General features: G+C 32.0%; 2 protein-coding genes, 1 long non-coding RNA gene and 3 other non-coding genes across 9 annotated transcripts; 3 read left to right on the top strand and 3 right to left on the bottom strand.

The window, feature by feature from the left end:
* Positions 1-447: 447 nt before the first annotated feature.
* LOC141664714 (uncharacterized) lies at positions 448-13,431 on the top strand. Of its 3 annotated transcripts, XR_012552050.1 has the most exons (7): positions 448-635; positions 1,121-1,268; positions 1,378-1,438; positions 2,542-2,693; positions 4,823-4,903; positions 5,729-5,789; positions 11,142-13,431. It is a non-coding gene; the product is annotated as an uncharacterized LOC141664714 (long non-coding RNA). The 3 variants fall into 3 exon arrangements; XR_012552048.1 differs by lacking the exon at positions 1,378-1,438; XR_012552049.1 differs by lacking the exon at positions 1,378-1,438 and having other exon boundaries at positions 1,177-1,268.
* On the bottom strand, positions 5,101-5,184 carry TRNAL-AAG (transfer RNA leucine (anticodon AAG)). The gene has a single exon. It is a non-coding gene; the product is annotated as a tRNA-Leu (tRNA).
* Positions 10,386-10,465, bottom strand: TRNAR-ACG (transfer RNA arginine (anticodon ACG)). Its single transcript has one exon. It is a non-coding gene; the product is annotated as a tRNA-Arg (tRNA).
* TRNAL-CAG (transfer RNA leucine (anticodon CAG)) lies at positions 12,304-12,387 on the bottom strand. Its single transcript has one exon. It is a non-coding gene; the product is annotated as a tRNA-Leu (tRNA).
* A 2,854-nt stretch (positions 13,432-16,285) lies between the features above and the next one.
* LOC141664712 (large ribosomal subunit protein uL16c-like) lies at positions 16,286-19,997 on the top strand. 2 transcript variants are annotated; one of them, XM_074470667.1, is made up of 4 exons: positions 16,286-16,485; positions 16,562-16,671; positions 17,776-18,248; positions 19,840-19,997. In XM_074470667.1, exons 1-3 carry the CDS (start codon positions 16,379-16,381, stop codon positions 18,201-18,203), a joined length of 645 nt encoding a protein of 214 aa, XP_074326768.1. In that variant the 5' UTR covers positions 16,286-16,378; the 3' UTR covers positions 18,204-18,248; positions 19,840-19,997. The 2 variants fall into 2 exon arrangements, with proteins under 2 accessions (XP_074326768.1, XP_074326767.1); XM_074470666.1 differs by having other exon boundaries at positions 16,287-16,485; positions 19,816-19,997.
* A 155-nt stretch (positions 19,998-20,152) lies between these two features.
* Positions 20,153-22,534, top strand: LOC141664711 (zinc finger protein ZAT9-like). Its single transcript, XM_074470665.1, has one exon. It carries the CDS (start codon positions 21,195-21,197, stop codon positions 22,434-22,436), a length of 1,242 nt encoding a protein of 413 aa, XP_074326766.1. The 5' UTR covers positions 20,153-21,194; the 3' UTR covers positions 22,437-22,534.
* Positions 22,535-23,658: the final 1,124 nt, after the last annotated feature.

The raw sequence follows: 23,658 nt of genomic DNA on the forward strand, positions 1-23,658 counted from the left end.
ATTTAAAAAAAAATATGCGGAGTTATGATTTTTATACATTAAAATAATCGTAAAAAATCAAAAAAACTTGTATTTTGAAATAAAGGGTGTACATCGTATATTGGTATGCACTTTTTTTTAATATGCAAAACCTGACATAGAGTTGAGTTTTGGCACCAAATGACAAACGCTACATTATTTAGTGTTTTGACATTATAACGGTTTAAAAAAGGAAGTAAAACGCGACATAGCGTTTTAGTTTGTTTTCCAAATAATTCACAATTTAATGTGATGAAGTGAAATTTTAAATCATAATTTATTGATTTGAAATTTTTGAACCATTTTTAATATACATTTTGATCTATTTTTCCTTAATTTACTAATTTTTTTATTGAGCGTCTTAGGTAAAATAAATTAATCCGGTTAATCCTCACAGTCAGTAGTAGACAACTCTCTCTGAAGTCTGAGCAGTGCCCAAAATAAAACAAAAACCCCATTTTAAAACCCTCTTTATTTTCTTCTGTGAATCTTCAATCCTTAATCTTGTTAAAACCCCCAACTTTTTAACACCCCACTTGGCTATTATCAATGTCTGTATACATCAATCTATATATACACGCTTGCAACATTTACGTTTTAAGAATTTGGGGAAAAAGGTGACAACTTTTGGTTAAAGATTCATTTGGGCTCATTAAAATCTTGATTTTAGAATTATTTTTTGTTGTTTTATAACTTGTCTTGTTTGTGAATTTGATATATTTTCATTGTTCTGTTGCAGCCTTATAGTCCATTTCTTAATAATTAAAATCATGGTTTTTTTGTATTTTTAATAGTATTGAATCAACTGTGAATGCCACCTAACTTATTTTTGTAAATGCTGATGATGATTGATGAATTGGAATTAGACATAAAAATCCATTTTTTTTTACTAATGGGCCTTTTTCTGATTCACTGCCCTTTTCTCGATTTTGAAATATGTTCTTAAGTGTAGCAAACTGGCAATGCTTAAAAATGGCTAGAAGGTAGGTTCACCGCCTGGCTGATTTTTAGAACACTGTACTGAATATACAATCCTGCTACTCCTGTGTTTTATGGTTATGTTTTATTAGTGTGTTTCTGATCGGTATGCGTATACTTGTAGGTTCTAGACTAATGACAAGATGCTCTCTATAAAGATGTAATTTTTTTTGCATATAGAATGGAGCTCCGTGGGTATCTGAAAATTTGAGCTCTCCAAGTACTGCTAAGGATGGAATGGAAGAGGTCTGCACGCATAATGCTTCATGCTTGTAAGTTGCTTTTGCGTCTACTTATAATTTTCTCAACAAGTATTTTTTTTGCGTTGATTTTTGGTAGCTTGCTGTTATATTTATTTTAGGACTGCCTTTCTTTTTGCAGCTTGTTCCTTTGGATGTTCTCTCTTCTCTCTACCAATTATTATTTGCTTAAGAAAAAAAAAGTGAGCAGAGCGTAAATAATAAATTTATTCCCTTTCTTTTTGTCTTGCTGGAGATGCTGAAGGCTGCTTTTGTCATCTCATTATCACATTATAATTCAACAATCTTGTTAAAACAAAAACCCCATTTTTAACCCCTCTTTTCTTCTGTGAATCTTCAATTCTTCACTAATCTTGTTAAAGACCCCAACTTTTTAACACCCACTTGGCTATTATCAGTGTCTGTATACATCAACATCTATATATACACGCATGCAACATTTACAGTACAAGATTTTGGGGGAAAAGGTGAGAAATTTTTGGTTAAAGGTTCATTTGGGCTAATTATAATCTTGATTTTAGAATGATTTTTGTTGTGGGTTTGATTTTTAACTTTTCTTGTTTGTGAATTTGATATATTAGATATATTTGTTATTGTTCTGTTGGAGCCTTACAATCCATTTCATTGATTGTAGCCTTATGTTACATATATCATGGTTGTTTTATGTTTTAAAAGTATTGGATTCAACTGTGAATTCCACACAACATTTTTTTGTAGATGCTGATGATGACTGACGAATTGAAATTATATATACCAATATAAATTTTAAGTAACCAGTCGCACTAAAACCTTAAGGTGTTAGAGGAAGGCCCGAACAGGATCTTATACTCTTTAACACTCCCCCTCAATCGTACGATACTTTTCGCTACGATTGACAACGACAAATGCAACCGATACCAATACCAATATCAACAAACAATATTTAAATTAAATAAATGGGGGTGGGAGGACTCGAACCCGAGTCACTCCCTAAACCGAGCTCTGATGCCATGTTAAGTAACCGGTCGCAGTAAAACCTTAAGGTGTTAGAGAAAGGCCCGAACAGGATCTTATACTCTTTAACAATAAAAAACCTTTTTTTTTTAATTTTTTGATGGGGGACTTTCTCTGATTCACTGTCCTATGTTCATTACTGAAGCAATGTTTATGAATCTGTAGAAGGTAGGTTCACCGCCTAGCTGATTTTTAGAAAACTGTACTGAATATGCGATACGGGTACTCCTGTATTTTCTGGTTATATTCTATTGGCGTGTTTCTGATCGCATCGGTATGCATATTCTTGTAGATTCTAGACTAATGACAAGAATACAAGATGCCTGCCCTCTATAAAGATGTAATTTTTCTTGCATATTGAATGGAGCTCGGTTGGTATCTGAAATATTAGCTCTCCAAGTAAAGCTAAGGATGTAATGGAAGAGGTCCGCCCGCATCTTGCTTGTAAGTTGGTTTTGCTTCTACTTATAGTTCACTCAACAGAGATTTTTTTTTTTTGCATCAGAAATGATGGGATTATTGTCATGTTTTTTAGGTTTGCTGTTATTTTTGTTTCAGGACTACCTTTCTCTTTGTGGGTTGTTCCTTTGGCTGTTCTTTCTACCAATTATTATTTGCTTAAGAAAAGAAGAAGAGAGCAGAGTGATAATAAAATCTATGCCTTCTCTTTTTGTGTTGTTAGAGATGCTGAAGGCTGCTTTTGTTACGTCATTATCACATTATTTATTCAATCCAATTGAAATATATTGATTTTCTATATAATTTGTTTTTGGAATTCCGGATGGTCTTGTTCTTGTGTTGTGTTTAAAGTTGCTTTGCATTTTTATGGGTGGGGGTGGTTTTATATTTTCTTGCTTGAACATGTTTGGTAAAATTTCAACTTACAGCTTATGCTACTAATTTATTTTTTTTGCTAAATTCTTCTGCTACTAAATTTACTGCACTTAAATACATACATATAACATTAACAATTCTTCTGTATTGTGTGTGTGTGTGTATCGGTAAGAATACATATGTTAAAAACTATATATATTCATGTACTTCACGGTTATAGTCTTATCAATAAAACCATTATGATCAGTATAAGGAGTGTAAGGAGTGGAATTTGAACCCACGCCCTGTGGGACCTGGACACTGGCCTGGCGCCTTCGATCACTCGGCCATCCTGACTTGTTGCTTACAAGATATACTTTTTCTCAATAAGAAGATACATGACAGAGACAACAAATACTTTTTTTAGCAATATACATGTATATATAAAAGAAAGTGGAGAAGACAAACCTGGTGTGGAGAACTAAGGTGGAGAAGAAGAGGGCGGTATTAAAAAGGAAGAAGTGCAGTTGTTAATGATGTATATCAGAAGGATACACAAACAAAACAGAACCAATAATTTCTAAATTTCTTATTTAGTTATAAAAAAGAAAACACCATAAATAATTTAGAAAATATGTGTCAGCATTGTTGTGTTGTCACGGCGGTCGACTAGTCTGTTTGAGAAAGTCGTCTGGAGAGCTCGACTTGCGAATTGTCGACTAGTCTGTCGACTTGGTTGGTTGACTTGTGCAAAATCCAATCATAATTTAAAATAAAAAAAATTCTAAAAACAGACTCAACATCAACAACAATCAACATGCTAATTTCAACTTATATATCTTTGTGTGGGTGTGTTTATGTATGTATAAATTGATTAATACGGAATATACATGTAGTATAATCTATTTATATATTTGTATAGCCGGCTTATCGATGTGAGTATATAAAAGGGAAAAAAGATATGTTTGTGTTTAATATATCTATTTTGTGATTGATATACATACGAGCATGAGAATGTTAAACTTTTGTTCTGGGAAACCACATATATAAGATATATATATATTATATATTATTTATTTAATTATTATTATTATTTTGTCGACTATGACTATTCGACTAGTCGACAAGCTGGACCTCCATCTACTCGACTCGACTTATCGACTTGACAACCATGTATGCCAGTGTCAGTAGTAGTATTAACTTTGGTACGTGGTGACAGTAACCTGGATTATTCGGTATTGTCATACATGTTCACACGTGTAAATACATCAGTCTTCCAGTCCTCTTTTCCTTATGACATTCCCCTGTCCTCCGTCTTGGGTGTCCGCACTATGTTTACCGTCATCTGCACTATAGCTTCTTCCATTCCTTATTTCAGCTTTGTTTTAATTGCTTAGATAAGTTTGTTTTGTAGCGTGGGGGGATATAAAGTGCTTTCTCCTGCAGTAGGGTAAGGATAGATTCAATTGAAAAAATATCTTGAAATCAGTGATTAATCATCAGAGAAGAAGTTACAAATGATGAACCCTAGCATCTGGTTTATATAATTGAGGAGTATGTATTAATATGTACGTGGCAAACCCTGACTGCTGTTAGTAGATTAAAACTTTAGAGTTATAATTGACGAGTATGTATTATTATGTATTGATCGTTTTGTATGTTTTGGTTATGTTCTATTAGTTTGTTGCTGATTTGGTATGCGTATACTCGTTGGTTCTAGACTAATGACTTCTTTAAGATGTAATTTATTTTGCATATAGAATGGAGCTTGGTGGAGATCTTGAAATCTGAGCTCTCCAAGTACCGCTAAGGATGTAATGGAAGAGGCCTGCATCATGCATGTAAGTTGGTTTGCGTCTACTTATAGTTTACTCAAAAAATATTACCAAGCACAAATTTATAAAGTTTTTAAAGATGTACCTCCTCAGTTTTCATAATTTAACTTATTAAACAAATGGACATATATTTAATATTAACTATTAAGCACAAAATTTATTTTTAAAATATGATTCGAGTCTAAAGCAATTAGCAAAAAAATTGTCAGAAGTGGGATTTGAACCCATGCCCTCATATGAGGACAGGAACCTTAGTCCCGCGCCTTCGACCGCTCGGCCATCCTGACTACTGTTACTAAATTATTGATTTTGAATATAAATTTTAAGTTATTAAGTAACAAAATGATATAAAATAAATTTAACAATTCAACTTGTAAGTTTGAGCTTGAGAAACAGATATATTTTGAAGATTATTCTGTCTTAGTGCCCTATTGCTCAAAACGTGAACTGTCACAAAAAAATTGTAATGAAATTTGAATACACTCCGTGCTTAGAGGACTAAAATCGAACTCAGGCGTTTGTTATTAGAATACATGCATATAGCATTAAATACATACATATCTATTACTATTATGTAAAAGACGAAATATAAAAAGTTTTGGTACAATACCTGTTTTTTAGTACACGCTGATTTTACCGAATTACCCTTACTTTACTTAAAAGTTTTATTAAAAATTATCAACAATTAAATTCAATTATTAGTAAAAGACTTATATTTTGTAAACACCTCCGTAAAGAGTATTTTTCATCCGCCAACTTACAGAAGTGAAACAATTTTATGTGAATTGCCTAACGAGTACTATCTTCACTGCCTTACTTTGTTGTTTGTAGGATCAAAACAAATGGCATGTCCTTCCTTTCTCCTTTGAGGCAATTTTTACTATTTAATAAGGTATGCGGTCACTTACTCATAGGGGTGTACACGGATCGGGTTGGGCGGGTTGGGAGAATTTAGCAACTCAACCCAATTAGTTCGGGTTTTCAAAATTTCAAACCAACCCAAACCGTTTAAATTTGTAACCCAAACCAATTTGTATACTTCGGTTTGGTTCGGTTTAGATCGGTTTGATCGGTTTATTAAATATACAAAATTAATATAAAAAATTATAATAAAACATAAGGTTTCAAAGTTTAAAACACTTGAAAATAGTTCAAAACAATATTACAATCCTCCATATTGAATAGTCTTAAGCATCTAATTTTCGACATCAAAAGTACTAATAATATTGCTTACGCTTTAAATATTGGAATGAATCATAAATGCAAAAAATATAACACTAATCAAACATCTATTGTTGTTACGAAATGAACTATGAACACGGAGGTTATAAGTTACATTTAGAGTTAGAGATATATGGATCTATGTAAATGGCCTAAACATAATTTTGGATTAACTTATTAGCATGTACATATATATTTTAATCGGGTTGGGTTGGATTGGTTTAAAATTATCGAAAACCATATCCAACCCAATTAAATCGGGTTGACATATTTTCAACCCAACTATATATCGGGTTGAAAAAAATCGGTTTGGTTCGGCCGAAATACGGTCGGTTCGATTTGGATTGGTTGGGTTGGCCAAACCGTGTACACCCCTACTTACTCATATGCATACAAAAAGTATATTCATTAAAACATGTTTATTGTCTTGGTTGGGTTCGAAAGGAACTATTACATAATTGGTTATGTACAAATAATAATTTTATGTGTCTAACGGCTGTCCAACTAATTGTTGTATTCAAATTTGTGATATCGATAAAATTATGCAATTGGATATTGTATCACGTATTGTATCATGTACTGATGTGGTATCGGTCGGTCAATTCTAATTGATATTGAAATTTAATTCCTTTATCAATTTAAATTCTATTTTATATCAAACTCTATATTATTTTAATTAATTTTAAAGTTAACTTTTTTATCAATTTAAATTTGGATTCATACTAAAATTTATGTTATTTTTTATTGATATTGAAACCAACTTATTCTACTAATTTAAATTTTATTTAATTAAATTATAAAACAATCTTTACTCTAAAAATCAAACCAGATTAATTATTATACAATTGAACTATTAAATATATATTATAATGTATACTATACAGTGTTCCAGAAATCGGCCGGATCGCCGATAAATCGGCCGATATATCGGCCAGATCAGTGCTACCGATCTAATTAGGGTGAATCGGGGCATAAAACGGTTTTCTAATATCGGGTCAAAAATCGGGTCAAAATCGGAGAATTAACGGGTCAAAATCGGCGTTCAATCTCACTGATATGATGAAAGAAAGAGATGAAGACATATTCGAGAGCGAGAGATAATGACAGAGAGTCACATCGAGCGATGGTAGATGGTGAAGAGCCGATAGAAGTGAAGTAACTTCTTCCGAAACGGCGGGCAGAGATGGGAGAAGAGAGAGAATTGGGATTTTAATTGAGTAGCTAAGATGAGATGAAGTAGATGTTTGGACAAGGGAACTACGGGGAATATACTTTATTTTATTAAATTAAATATATTTATATTTATTTTTGTGTAATAAGATAGGTAGGGTCATTGTTCCACAAATTCATTCATGTACGTTTTTTTAGGAAACAATCGTATACTTTATCAAACAAATCTAATATAGTGACAAAATAATAAATCTCTTAATATTAAAAAAACTTTTAAAAGTAAAAGTTTAATATATTTGTGTTTATAATAATAATAATCTAATTTGATATGTATTTTATAAAAATAATATTTAAATATATCCGATTTTTTTCCGATTTTATATACTGATAAATCCCCGATTTCCGATAAATCGCAAATCGGTAGCTCAACCGATCTATCTCGATTTCCGATTTCTATAACACTGATACTATATAGATATTATAAATATGTTTATCTATACTATCAAAACATAACATAATTTGTTGCTTTGTATAAGGGTCTCAAGATAAAATAAAATAATTTACACTTTTCATCTGAGTTACAACAAAATTAAATTATTGATCCGGACTAAAATAAAATTTATTGCAATCTAAATTTAATTAGTTGGATTCAGTTAATATAATATAATGTGCCCCATGCTACGACAAAATAATAAATATTATTAATCCATCTGAAAAATTATACTATTGAACTGAGTTAAAAATAAGATATTATACACAATTCATCCGGGCTAAAAAAATATTATACAATTGATCCAAACTAAAATAAAACTAAAACCAACACATAATTCGACCAAATAAAATAAAATCACATATATTATTTATCCATGCTAAAAGAAAATTATCTTATTGAACCGGGAATAAAAATATTAAAATAGAAATAAAAATTATTTGTTAGATTTGGTCGATTCATGGGTCTCGGGTTAAAACACAATAAAGTAAACTATTGCTTCGGAATAAAATAAAAGTAATATCAGACAAAGCATAATTTGTATCTATAATATATTATAACAGACAAAACATTAAAAATTTGGTTGGTCGGTTGGTCATTTGGTCAATTCTAATTCTAATTGATATTAGCTGTCCTTCAATTCTAATTTTAATTGATATAAAAGTCTTATCCAACAATTTAAATTCAAATTTCTATTAAACTCTATATTATTTGATGTTCGAGTCAATTTCTTCTAATAATTTAAATTCTAAATCATATTGACCAATTTAGTTAAACTTTAAAATAAATATTATAGATATCCATAATTATACTATCAAAAGATAATTTGTTGCTCGGTATGACATCGAGATAATACAAAATAATCTACAATTTTCATTCGGGGGTACAACAAATTATATTGTTGATTCGGGTTAAAGTAAGATTTAAAGCAAAATAAATGTAATTAGTTAAATTTGGTTGACATAATGTGCCTCGGTTTAAGATACTATAGATCCTCGCTAAAAATATTATACTATTAAACCAGATTAAAATAAAATAATATATATTTTTCATCTAGGTTAAAAAAAATATTATACAATTTATCCAAACTGCAACAAAATTAAACAAAAATAGAATTCAACCAACTAAAACAAAATCATATAGTTATTTATCCGGACTAAAACAAAATTAAATTATCCTATTAATTTGTGCGTAAAAAAATTAAAATCAAACAAAAAATAATTAATTGAACTTGTTTGTGTAACGGACCTCGAGTTAAAACATAATAATGTAAACTATTAATACGAGATAAAACAAAATCAATATCATATTAAACATAATTCGCATACTTTGATCTGAACTTCAACTTAAATCTAGACTATATTATAATAAACGAAACATTAAAAGTTTGGTTGATCAGTTGGTCGGCCGGTCAATTCTAATTCTAATGATATTAAAGTCAATTTACTCTACGAATTTAAATTATAATTCATATCAAGCTCTATCTATTTATCTATATATCTATACTATACAATACTATATTATACTATTATAATAGACGAAATATTGAAAGTTTGGCAGTCGATCGGTACTTGCTGAAATTATTTAATTACTCTTACTTAATTTTAGTATATTCCAATTCAAATTATATTAAAGTCATTAAAAAATATCTGCTTCTAATTATAATACGACAAGGATTCAATACTTAATTTTTTCAAACACCCAATACCAGGAGGAATGAACCCTGACAGACAAATTATTCCCAGAAATATCAAGAAAAGTAAGATTTCTCAAACTCCCAAAAGAGTTAAGCCCATTATTAGAAAAATAAAAAGCACTCAAACTACTTAAATTAATACGATCAACAATCAAACATTAAACACCTTCTGAGATTAAGAACCTTAAGTCCACTCAAGGTTATCCCAAAACACTCAGGGTGAAAATTGAAAATCTAGAGGTATCTAACTGGGTTGGCTATATATTTTTTTAAACCTATTTAAGGGGTCAGTTTATGAACTTATTTATTTTAAAATTTAATATTATAAATATTATACTTATACAAACATACTTATTTTTTAACAAATATAATTAATAAAATATTAAAATAACAATTATTTAAAACAACTGTGCATCGCACGGGTTTTAAGATAGTACTATAATATATAACCGGAATGTGGTATATTTTGGTTCAATGGTTATCTCCTTATTTTGGTTATTAAAAATAAAAAAAAATAGTGTTATACACATGCTAAACTACTAAATTGCTAAATTACTAGATATAATCTTCTTATCCCTCTAAACTACGACCAATTTGTATCCTACTAAACTACGATCACAGCTCCTTCCTAATTCTTGTATTATTTTTATTATAAATCTATACTTATTATATATTTATATAAATATATTATAATTAATATATGATTGGATAAATAAAATATAAAATTTATTTAAAACGGAACTCGTGCATCGCATGTGATTTAAGCTAGTAGCATTAACAAGTCTTCTGTATTGTGTGTGTGTGTCCGTGAATAATACATATGTTAAAAACCGTATATATCCATGTATATTTCACGGTTATAATCCTATCAATAAAACCGTTATTATCAGTATTAGATTAGCGAAAAAAAGTGTCAGGAGTGGGATTTGAACCCACGCCCCGTGGGACCTGGACCGTGGCCAGGCGCCTTCGACCACTTGGCCATCCTGACTTGCTGCTCACAAGGTATACTTTTTCTGTTTTAAAAGAATATAAAGTCTATAAAAAAAATTAGAAATTTAGAAAGTATGGGTAGTGTACTGACTGTTGAAAAAGTCCATAAACAATTTAGAAATTATGTGACAGTGATGTATTAAATTTGGTGGTACATGGTGACAGTAACCTGGATTATTCTGTATTGTCATATATGTTCACTCGTGTACATACATCAATCTTCCGGTCCTCTTTTCCTTTATGACATTCCCCTCTCCGCCTTGGTTGTCCACCATGTCTTCTCCACTCTTATCCTTCTGTATATACCATATGGTAAAGGAGTCCCACACCAACTGTGTATTTTGTTGTCATGAATGAGGATTTTGATCTCCATATCTCTGGCTGAAGATTTATTGGAGAGCAATTGAAAAAATATCTTGAAATTGGTGATTAGTTCATTAGAGAAGAAGTTACGAATGATGAACCCTAACATCTGGTTTATATAATTGACGAGCGTGTATTATTTTGTATGTGGAAATCCTGACTCTGTTAGTAGAGTAAAAATTTTGAGTTATAATTGATGAGTACGTATTACTATGTATTGATTGTTTTGTATGTTCTGGTTGTGTTCTATTAGTTTGTTCATTCTTGAGAGACTAATGACTTAAATAAGATGTAATTTATTTTGCATATAGAATGGAGCTTGGTTGATATCTTGAAATCTGAGCTCTCCAAGTACATCTAAGGATGTAATGGAAGAGGCCTACATCATGCATGTAAGCTGGTTTGCGCCTACTTATAGTTTACTCAACATATATTACTTTTGCATATAAAACGATGTTGACGTATCGTGGCCGAATTTTCAGTTATGTTATAATTTTTTGGTGGCGTATTTTAATGTTTATCTGGGAATTTTCTTTCTCTATGCGGGTTTGCCCTTCGGATGTTGTTTCTATCAAATTAGTATTTGCTTAAAAAAACAAAAGAGAGAGAGCACGGCATCGTCAGAGGACCGTTAGAGGACCAGAACTCGTTTATATTTACCCATTCCATTGTCATTATATTGTAGTGGTGGGGATTATAAAAAAATTCACGAAAAAAGAGTTAAAAATTATACTATGTGTTTTAGAGTAATAATAAAACAACAAATTCTTAAATTTTTCAAGTCAAACGACAAACCTTAATAAGTTTAAAGTAAGTACCTCCTCTATTTTCATAATTCTACTTATTAAACAAAACCAAACTAAATATACCCAGTTTATCCTACTTAGAGCGGGAGGGTAAGATAACCATGCCCCTATCCTGAAAAATAGGGAGGCTGTTTCCGTGAAGACCCCCGACTTGGTGCATGATAAAATAGTGTCACAAAAGTAAATAATAGTGAAGATGATGAATATTAATACAATAATAAAAGTAATTAAAATAGAAGAGACAAAACTGAGCTCATAATTGTATTCACATCGGACATGGAGGCCGTAAAAGTTTCTACCAAACAGATGTGACTTTTGCTGATGGGGTTTGGAAGGAATGGATGAGTAACCGCCTCAGGTTTTTTCCCGACTGATTAACAATGATCGGGTATTGGCTGCCGTACACACTTCTTAACCAAATGGTTTATCAATTTCAATATCAAGACGAATTGGAACAAGATTATCGGCAGTTGGGATCTCCATTGTGGGTTGTGTTTTGAATCTTATAAATTGTTGTAACTTATGAAAATGACGATTAGAGATGACAAATATTATTCTACTTATTAAACAGATGGAAATAAATTGAATATTAACTATTAAGTATTAAGCCCATAATTTATTCTAAAAATATTATTCGAATCTGAAGCAATTAGCAAAAATAAAAAGTTGTCAGAAGTGGGATTCGAACCCACGCCCTCATACGAGGACATGAACCTGAGCCCTGCGCCTTAGACCGCTCGGCCATCCTGACTACTGTTAATAAATTTATAAATTTAGAATATAACTTTTAAGTTTAATAAGTAACAAAATGATATAAAATAAAACTAATAAATTCAACTTGTAAATTAAAACTTGACAAACAGATTTATTTTGAAGATTCTGTGCGAAACTTTATGAATAATGGCAAAAAGTTGGGATAGAATTTGAATACCGTCCGTGCTTAGAGGACCAAAACCAAAGTCAGGCGTCTGTTACTTATTAGAATCGGAAGCAATTAGCAAAAGGAAAAGCAAAAGAAAAAACTGTGGGATTTGAAGCAACTTACAAATCAAAATTTTGTCTAATAAACAGCAAAATTAAAATAAGTACTTCTTTCGCGGTTTTCACAATTCACGTTGTAAATAAAAATTTAACACACAGAATTTGTGTAAGTGTCCTGTTGCTTATTGTGTTATATGATGAAGAAAAGACTTTGAAAAAGTTGGATTTGAAGGCACTGAGGACTAAAACCTTAATGAGGCGTCTATTATTTTGTTAGATTCGGACATGATTCTGTATTCGCATACATCTTGGAACAATGGATCATCATAACTATCGAGTATAAATATTACTTTTAACTGCAGCTGAAATTAGTTTCCGAGGTTTTTGAGGCATGACTAATTGTTTGTTCTTGTTCCAATAGAAACTTGGATTTATCATAGTGGAAAACCATCAAGAATCCAACCCCTTCTATGCTGTACTGTTAGATTTCATGTTTGTGTCCCTTGCAGCTTCTGGTATCTGAAGGTGTTGCAGAGCTTGTTGTCCATCTCGAAAGGAGATCACATGATGACCAATGGGTTGAGGTTCTTAATGATTGGTGCCAAGGGGTAAAAATCGGAGATATGCTTTCCCCGTTTATCAACGATGTGCTTCTCAGTACTTCATCTGTAAAAACTAGGTTGTAGATTTTCATATACACACACACACACAGTTACTAGCGTTGATTATGTTGTTATATCCTGGATCCTGCTCTGATTTAACAGGTTGTATATGGAAACACCACGTGAAGTCGAATATTCAGCATCGTGGTTTATTTTTGTGTATTTACTGTTTTTAACTGTTTTGCCTTGGGACATGCTTCTTTAGTTTCTGGGGAAGTATTCAAAGAAAAATCTGCATATTTTTCCCCATTGTTTTTTTCTGTTTGCTTACTCTTGTTTTACTTTTATATCTTGGATAAAGGCTCGCAGAACATATATTTCTCTACGGGCCGAACTCCGAAACCTCTGGCATTGAAGCATATTTCTCACAAATCTGGCTGCAAATTTATAACAAGTAGCAACAAGAGAAGGTTCTGTTTTTCCCAGAGTAAAACTTATGTGAGTTGCTGTCGGTTGTATAATGACATTTCATAGATCAAGTTGCATCTTCCAAATTGCTAATGGTTTACGTCCTCTGTCTTAAATTAAACATTTTTTTAGGGAAGCGACCCATTTTTCACTGATAATTTTATTTAATTATTTACAATTTTAGAAAATTGAAATGTATATTTTAAAAAATATTAATATAGATTTTTTTAATGATGTTTCTTTTTATAATTTTCAATTATATGGTGCACATGATTTTTAATTATATATGAAAATACAATCAAATACATAATATCTAATTATTTATTTTTATAACACGTGTATACTTGACCCAATGTACATACTTCCTACGTCCCATTTTTATTGTCCATCAATATATTATATTCAATCAAGTAAAATATATTAATAGGTTAAATGGCAATTTTGGTTACTTGCAATTGGATCATCCAACTCAAAAATCTTCCGGTCACATTATTTTACTCTTAAAAATTTTCATTCAGATCACTCGTTGTTACATTCCGTTAAAAATTTGACAGATTGCTGAATAAGCTCAGTAACTTGATTTAAATTAATTCGTAGTGACATGTACAGTATTAAGTGGCGTTTTGGTCAATCATTTGACTCAAAACTTGCAATTTGGTTATCAAACTGAAGAAATTTTTATTTAGGTCACTAACCATCATGTCCATTAAAAACCGAAAAGAAAACCAAACGAATATTTCTCCTACAATCCCTTTTTTCGCTTTTAAAATATTCATGCTTATTTATTTAACCATAATCAATTAAGAGCTAAGTTTTGGTTTTGATTAATGAATTAAAAAAAATGACATCTAAAAAAATGACATCTAGGTAAAAATATATATGATGGAATAGTTTGGGTTCCTTTAAAACTATATTATAATTGTTTTGTATAAATTTTTTAGAAGTTAAATTGGAAAGTAAAATAGGATAACTATTTGACATTTTGGCTAGCTCTAAATAGATTTAGGGAATGTATATTAGAGAAATATAAATTGCGAAATTTAAAAGTACAAAATGCTGAGAAAGGACAAAGAATGACAGTTGGAAAAATGGTTTTGTGCAGCTCGTGGGCTGCGATGACACTGAATTTTTAAAAATTATTTAATTTTTTGTTCGTGTATTTTTGTGAGTAAAAATCATTGATGTTATGTTTATAAAACGATCTCTTAAAAGATTTGGTGTGTAAAATTATTGATATTATATTTGTGTATTTATCACATTTATTTACACATTTCGGAATTTTTAAGAGAGAAAAGAGGGGTTATAAGAGAGCTCCTCGTTCGAATTTTTTTTCGGTTTTTAATGGACGTAATGATCAGTAAGCTGAATGAAATTTTTTCAGATGGTCAAATTTCAAGTTTTGAGCCAGTTAAGTGACCAAAACGTTGTTTCATTTGGTTTTTTTTTATCGTAGGTAACCCGCAGTCGCTAACCTTCGGGTGCGCACTGAATAAACCTTACGGGCTCACGCAATAGCCTGCAAAACACGTGAACCAAGGTAAACCGTATTTAAGCGACAGTCTCTGACTCAGGAGACATAATCATAAATTATCCACACGTGGGATTCGAACCTGTGACCAAGAGGATAGTTATCATCTCTTTAAACAATTGAGTCAACCCTTGCGGGCTTGTTTCATTTGATTGTGCATGTCACGGTAGATTTATTTAAGCCAAGTTATCGAGTTTAGTCAATAATCCGTCAAGTTTTTACGGAATGTAACGGCGAGTGATTTAAATAAAAATTTTAAAAGTAAAATGATATGACTGAAATTTTTTTAAATTGAATGACCCAACTGCAAATTTTCGGTCAGTTGAGTGACCAAAACGCCCTTTAATAATATAGTTGACATTATATAGGTCTTTGATCAATATATTTACCTTATATTTCTTTTTATTCACAAATTTTTTTACCATAATTATTAAAGTGGACAAATTTTTAGGACAAGCGATAAAGAAAATTGTGGATAAAAAAAATTGGAAGGGAGGAGGTATAATATTTCTATTAGATATTTTAATATTACCTCATGAAAGTTTCTTGAAATAAATTCAGGAACTTTATTCTATTTGGTTAAATAAATTAAAAACTGAACAAGAGCTAATTTGATACAGGGTGAATAACAGAGGAAATAATTTGTTTAAATATTTAAAATATATTAAATGTAATAAATATTTATTTTTTAAAAAAAAATTCGATGTTATATATATATAAATTTCAAAATTTGGTCAATTTTGATTGAATATATTTATATAAATATTATAACATTAAAAATATTAAAAAAAATTATATCAATTTTTATCCGGTAAAAAATACCATTAAAAACTATATTTAATATCGTTCACTATGTAATTTTCGATCTTTTGAAATAACAAACATATGATTTCAAATATTTAATCAAAAGTTGACCAATTTAAATAAGGAGGTATACACAAATTTAAATAATTTGATCAATAAATTTAAATTAAAATGTAAAATATACATACATATATATTTAAATGACGAATGAAAGATATAAAATCCATGTAGCCTATAATAGAAATCGTATAAGATTGTATCGATAATTGGTATCGGTCTAAACGTACAAGCCCCCTTATAAACCCTTACAAATCTCATTTCGTAGAGATACAACTTAACTTACATACATACATATAAGAATGGTGTCAAGATTCACCAAATTGATGAACCTATCTTCAATTTCATCTCTTAATTCAATGATTAAATGCAACCCAGCTCCTCTGCTTCATCGATTCTCGCTCTTCAGGTCTATTTTTTTATATATATATCTTGTACTTCAATATAAAATACTCATCTGCTGCTAATTTGATGAAAATGTGTAGGTCTCCATCGGAAATTGGATCGGTGCATACAATGATGCCGCAGTTGAGTGCCGCTAGGTCATCGGCGTGGATGAGCACTGCTTCTAAGAGCTCAAAACCTACTTCACAAGGTTTTTTTTCTTATTTTAATCAAATACGTACTCGTGTTTTGCACGGTCAAGTGTCGGGTTCAATTATAAAGTCCGTATCAAAGTAAATGAATTAAGTTTAAGGCTGCGTATATTTGGAGTCCTTATTTAATAGACAAGGGGCTAATGTATAGTTTTTTTTTTACCTTAGAGGCGAGACTGCTTCATTCCTAGTTTTCGAGATTTAATTTTTGGCACGATAGTCAAATGTCTGCTTGTTATTAGCTAGCACGGGTTTAATTATGAATTATGTGTCTGTATTACAGGAAAATGAAAAAATGTAGTTCTGCGTATATTTGGAGTCCTGTGCATCGGATATTACTTATTTAATAGAGAAGGGGCTAATGTGATAAATTTTTGTAGTGATCGTTTTTACTTTAGAGGCGAGACTACTTCATTTTTGGTTCTCAGGATTTAATTTTTGGCACGATGGTCAAATGTCTGCTTGTTACTCCCTCCGTCCCATTAGATAGTATACGTAAGGGGTTTGGCACGGAGGTTAAGAAAACGTGTAATTTAGTGGGAGAAAATAAGAAAAGTGGATGAAGTAGTGGAATCAATTAATATTTAATATAAAGTGGGTGTAGTGGATAAAGTAGTGGATGTAAATGAATGTAGTTAATTTTTATATTATAAAACTTTACTAATTTTGGGATGTATACAATTGAATGGGACGTCCCAAAAAGGAAATTGTATAGAAGTGAACATGACAGAGGGAGTATTAGCTAGCACGGGTTCAATTATGTGTCCGTATCAAAGGAAAATGAAAGAAGTGTAGGGCTTCGTATATTTGGAGTTTTGCTTATTGGAATTGGATAGCACTTGTTTAATTAAAAAGGGGCTAATGTGATTAATTTTTGGAATGGTAGTTTTACCTTAAGAGGCGGGGTTGATAATCGTTGGACTCGAGTAGGTTTAAAAAAGGTATACAATGTTGACAAGAGCGATGCTCTGCAGAATATATGAGTCAAGCCCGTATAGGTTATTTGAACTCTTATCGGTGGTGTGCCTACCAAGATGAATGTATTTAGTAAAGTATGTCATTAGCTTGTTGTCATATTGTGATGAGATTCTTCTTGTTTGTAGGGGGGAAAACAGGAAGAGTTCGTGCAGCTCCACTACGCTCCAAGTTTGCTAAACATCATAAAGGAAGAATGGGGGGAATATCTCATCAAGGCAATCAAATTTCTTTCGGTAATTATGCTCTTCAGGCACTTGATCATTCTTGGATCACGTCTAGACAGCTTGAAGCAGGTCGAAAAGTACTGGTACAAAATGCACGCCGCACTGGAAAAATATGGGTACGTATATTTCCGTACAAACCAGTTACATTAAGACCCACAGAAACACGTATGGGTCGGGGAAAAGGAGCCTGTGCATTTTGGGTAGGTGTGGTTCAACCAGGTCGAATAATTTATGAAATTGGTGGAGTAACAGAACAAATGGCCAGAGAGGCAATTACTATAGCATCATCGAAGATGCCTGTACGAACAAAATTCATACGTTTGGGATAAAAGGAATCGTAAAAAAATGGTCCTGGGAAATAAAAGCGATCACAGGTGCTGGCTTCTTTCTTTTGAACGTCAATATATATCTTTTCCTACATTCTTTGCTTAACATTAAAAGAAAAGTTTTAAAAAGGGGTGATTTGATCCAACCTTAGACCCTTGTGAATGTAGCAGATAATGGAGGGGCTAAAGAATGTTTTAAAAGCTTTGTAGTTAGAGAAGCATTTAATTGTAGAAAACCGCCTGTGATTTGATGATAATTTGATTCAAATTTTTAGACTGCAAATCTTGATAAACCTCAGACCTATTATACCTTCAATGCACATAATTTTCCTCAAGCGTGAGAGAAGATGTAAGGGATTTTTACATGAGCCACCAATTAGTCATAACTTTACATATATAAGTTCAATGCTTATAGCAGTCTTTTGAAGGTTTAGATTTTTATTCAAAAAATGTTTAAAATACCTATAAATTACTGATTCTCCAAATTGTTTTTATGGGATATATGGAAGCTTACGAGTTACGAGCACAAGTTTTAATGACGATTTTAGTAATCTTTTTAAATTTTGTGGAGGATTACAGTGGCATTCTTATTTGACTTTATAATTGACTGTAACTTAACCCGAATTGCTATTTTATAATCTGTTATAGATCTTTGTTTGATCATCCAACCATTGCGCATAGGAGGCACTATATCAGTTATAGTAATAGGCTTCTAGGAAGTTATTTATAATGGTTTTTGTTGTGTCCTCCCCTCCCCAATGTCTATTACTCACAAAAAATGAAAAGAACCGTCTACTCATATTTTTGGAACCCCAACATCTTTGATCAAACTGACGAACAATAGATAATGCTATATTTGAATTTTATCATCTTTTGTAAAACATGAGATAAAATCTGTGCTTCCGGCCTTCAATACGGTCCAGGGAATGATGTATTATGCAATGTCTCAATGCCAATGCAGCGAACAATGTAATATGTATCCCAGTCCCTTCAAAATATCTTAACACTTGTGGAAGTTTCTTTCAACAAGCGAATAAAAATAATTATTATGCAACATTTGTTGGTGTTTTAAGAAATCACGAGATGATAAATCCAAGCCTTTTGACCAGTATATTGGTTTGAGAAGACTTCATTCCTAGTGATTACGTTTTAACTCTCAAAGTATGATATAAATCAGGGCTTCTTGTTTTCTCGAATGAAATCGATGAGATGTGATACATGAATATTTTATGTCTAGCCTCTTCTTTTCATTTTTATATCTTTTACTAGACAAATTACGTATATTTTTATGTCTAGGATTTACATATACAACATAGGCCACTCTAAGGAGGGAATTTCTTATTATTCAAGTTACATTTAAGTGGTTCAATCCAAAAAAGGAAAAAAAACATAAGAATTGGGTTGCGCCATATATATGAAACAGTATATCTCTAGTAGACAATAATTGTGTAGAATTTAGGTTCGATTCTGAAGACAGTTACTAGATACCCTACTAAATAACCATGCTTAGCTGGCTTGTTACATATTGAATTAGGGAACTTGTTTTGATCTTTCACATATTAGACTAAGACTTTCTCTTACTAGTTTCTGATGTGTGACTTTGTTTGTTGATTAGAGCTGGGTCTTTTTTATTTCCAAGGTGCGGACCATTCCAGCGACTTTGTTTGAAGACCAAGAGAGGAAGGTTTTGTTTGTGAGACTATGATAATGAGCTAGACACTTGAATTGATGATAAACAGCTTTAGTGCCTTCCATTGATGTAATAAGCTTTGATGTAATAGAGTTTCCTTACTTTCATCTTTTTCAAGTCTTTATTGCTTTGCATCCTTTTGGAAATTGCTTTGGTTGTAGGTGCTCTATTAATCTTCAACCATGGAAGATATATGTTGATATATCTAACGGACCCAGGTTGACAAGTACAATTCTATCCTTGAAATGAACTCAATTGAGATGTGAACAAATATTATACTCCCTCCGTCCCAATTTATCTGGCTTGTTTGACTTTTTACGGTCAAACTGACCTAACTTTGACAGAAAACTTTACATAGTGGATTATAGAAAGTATTTATAAAAATTATATCATTTGAAAGCATGTTTAATGTACTTTAATATGTATTTTTCAGTTTTTCAAAATAATGAAAGAATAAATTTTTATTTATGGTCAAAGTTCAGTCAATTTGACTATCAAAAGTCAAACAAGACAGATAAATTGGGACGGAGAGAGTATCAGTCATTGCTCTGTGTTCTGTTGTTTTCTTGTCAAGGAAGAAGTATACTCCATCATTCTTATATATGTCAAATCTGCGATTAAAAGTTTGGTTGCTCATTCGTGCCTGCAACTACATGACTACGCCCAACTACAATGCATGTTTATGTTTTCTGGATTCTTAGATATGCACTTTTTTATTTGAGTTACATAAATTATTACGAAAGATATAAAGCTAGCAGAACTAGGAAGTGTGTCAATTTAACTGTACATTCATATATTGAGATCCAGATGTGAAGTAAGTTTCTGTACAATTTTTTTGTTACATTCATCCTGATGTAGTACTTAGCACACATTCCTAATTTCTATCACCAAATGTATGTTCAAGTCAAAAATTGGAGATGCTAGTACCTTGGTGATCCGTACAGGTGTGGTCATACGTACAGGTGCCCTTATTTTGTTAAAACCATTAGCGCCACTAATTTTCAGAAATAGTCTCTTGACCATTAATAGTTTTATGTACACCTAGTCATACTCTCACTCTTCTTCCTCTACTCCACAACCAACTAAACTCAAAACTAGGACTTCCATCAATTTCGGACCATTGTGCAAGAATAATAAATTATATTACACATATATATGTAGCCACTTCAGGCACCTCTTATTTTCCTGGTGTCCAGCTTACTATTTCCCTTGTCCACCCATCACTCACTTTATATGAGTTTAAGGGCTACACACACTTGCAATTTAGCTGGATCACTGTTAATCTATGGTGGTCCTGGTGGATAATGGTGACAACTGAAAATAAACAACAAGGTGCAGTGGTGCACTATTGCAAAGTTTGCCACAGGGGGTTCAGTTGCGGTGGAGCCTTAGGGGGGCATATGCGAGCCCATAACATTGCTGAAGTGATCAACCGCATTCATGAAGACCAACAAGAAGGATTGCTTATTGGCGATAAGCCGGAAGGCAACAAGCATTCCTACTTCCTAAGGACCACATCGAACAGGTTCTTGAATCTCCATTCACCAGAACGGGATGAGCATTCTTCTAAACGTGCATGTTTAGAAGATGACAAACTGTCAAAAATTGAAGATGGAGGAGCTAAAAGGGCTTATCTTTGGAAGTTTCTGGGAAAAGAAGGTAACGAGAATGGATGTTTTACGAGAGAAGAACAGGATCTTGCCAATGTTCTGGTCGCATTATCAAACAATAGTATCGATAACAGCATCTGCAAAAACAAGACTAAAGATCAGGTGTCAATGCCACTGGCTAAAGGGTTGTTCCAATGCAAGGGTTGTAAGAAAGTGTTTAATTCCCATCAAGCACTTGGAGGACATAGAGCTAGTCACAAGAAAGTTAAGGGATGTTATGCTGCAAAGCCCGATGATGATCTCACAGATGATGAAATGCCTGAAGAAGATTTCATTACCCACAACGAAATCTCGATGGCTCCAGAGTCCCTGGATCCCGATTTCAATCTCAACAATCTAACTTCCCAGAACACTTCCCCCGATGATCATGATATAACAAGGGAAGGAAAAGTGCACGAGTGTTCGATATGTCATCGAGTGTTTTCATCGGGACAAGCCTTGGGAGGACACAAGAGGTTCCACTGGCTACAAACTGATAGTACATTCATAGCACCTTTTCATGAGCAATTTCAGTATTACTATGGTGCAGAAGATTACAAGAAATTAACTGCAAGCTTTAGTAAAGACGCGGAACTGCTTGACCTCAACCTCCCTCCAGATGAAACAGTTGATGAGAAATGTACAACAACAATTTTATCACCAGGGATGAACAATGTTATTAAAATAAACATCGACGAGGAAAACAAAAATTACGAAAACAGTAAAAAGATTGAAGTTTGCGGTAAAAGGAAATTGCAGGAATCAGGACATAAGTATAATGGAGAAGAGAGCAGGATATGCAAGTTGGCAAAACACTGTAACGTGAGAGATTTGAAGTTGGATGCAGTTTCTTCTTCTCCATGGTTGCAGGTGGGGCTTGCTTCCAACAAGTACTAGTAATTGCTTGGATTGAGTTTTATACTGGAATTCAAAATTATTTATTTTTTTGTTAGGTAGATTTATACTCAATTTACCATTAATTGAATCTTGCAGCTAGCTCTACTTTAACATTATTATTATAATTTTTTATCTTATTTTTTTAATTGTGTGTCACTTATATGAGTGCAAAGATTAATATAGATACGAGTTTTATATATTTGTGTGAATATAATTATACAAGAATTATGTAAGTTAACTGGGCTAGCTAGGACTAGGAAGCCCAAAAAAGGAGGAGTTTGAAAGAGTAAAGGGTAGATAGGGGGACAGGGAGAGGCTGGGGGCCTGGGGGTGGCAAAGCAAGCAAAAAACGAAGCATGGAAGAGGCATTGGTTTTAGAAAAAATGACAAAAATAATCGATTTTTGAAAAAATTTAACAAAAATAGCGATTCTGAAAAAAGTGGTCAATTTTGACCGATTGAATACTCCACTGTCAGTTGGGTATCCCAATTTGTATAACATACACCACTTGTAGTTGGGTATTTCATATATGGGATACTCCACTGCCAGTTGGGTATCCCATCGGCCAAAATTGGCCAACTTTTCAGAAATTGGATATTTTTGTCAATTTTGTGTAAAAATAAACTAAATTTGTCATTCACCCTTGATTTTACGGAATACACGCGTGATTTGTTTATCTACGCTACATTTGCATCTCTGTTTATTTATGCACCTTAATGTACGCACCTGTGCCCTTTTTTTAATTTTACATCATCATATTTATTTTTCTCTTAATTGCCATTATTATATATTTTATAAGCAAAGTTAGACTATCAATCTAATCTCCCTCCATCCCATACATTTCTTTACCGTTTTATTTTATATCTGTTACTACCTAAACTCCGATTATGTAAAGCATTGGATCGAAATCTTCTTTAATGTCAAGGTAATAGCTATGAATAGTTATTCACCTAAGGGAAGAAGAATGGGACCTATTATGGGACATACAATGCATTATAATTATTAGAGAAGAAAATGATAAAAATACTCACTTTTTTTAGAATTTGTGACAATAATATTATTTTTAAAAATTTTGGCCAAAAATATCGTTCCAATACTTATTTTTAAGTTGGATATTACTAATACGAATTTTATAAATGAGTAATTTGTCTAAAAAATGTTTTAAATGGAGATACACATTCAAGAAATGTGTATCACCCCTTTGACTCTGGTAATATGCAT

This window comes from Apium graveolens, chromosome 6 (genome assembly GCF_009905375.1).
Source record: "Apium graveolens cultivar Ventura chromosome 6, ASM990537v1, whole genome shotgun sequence".
Taxonomy (NCBI): domain Eukaryota; kingdom Viridiplantae; phylum Streptophyta; class Magnoliopsida; order Apiales; family Apiaceae; genus Apium; species Apium graveolens.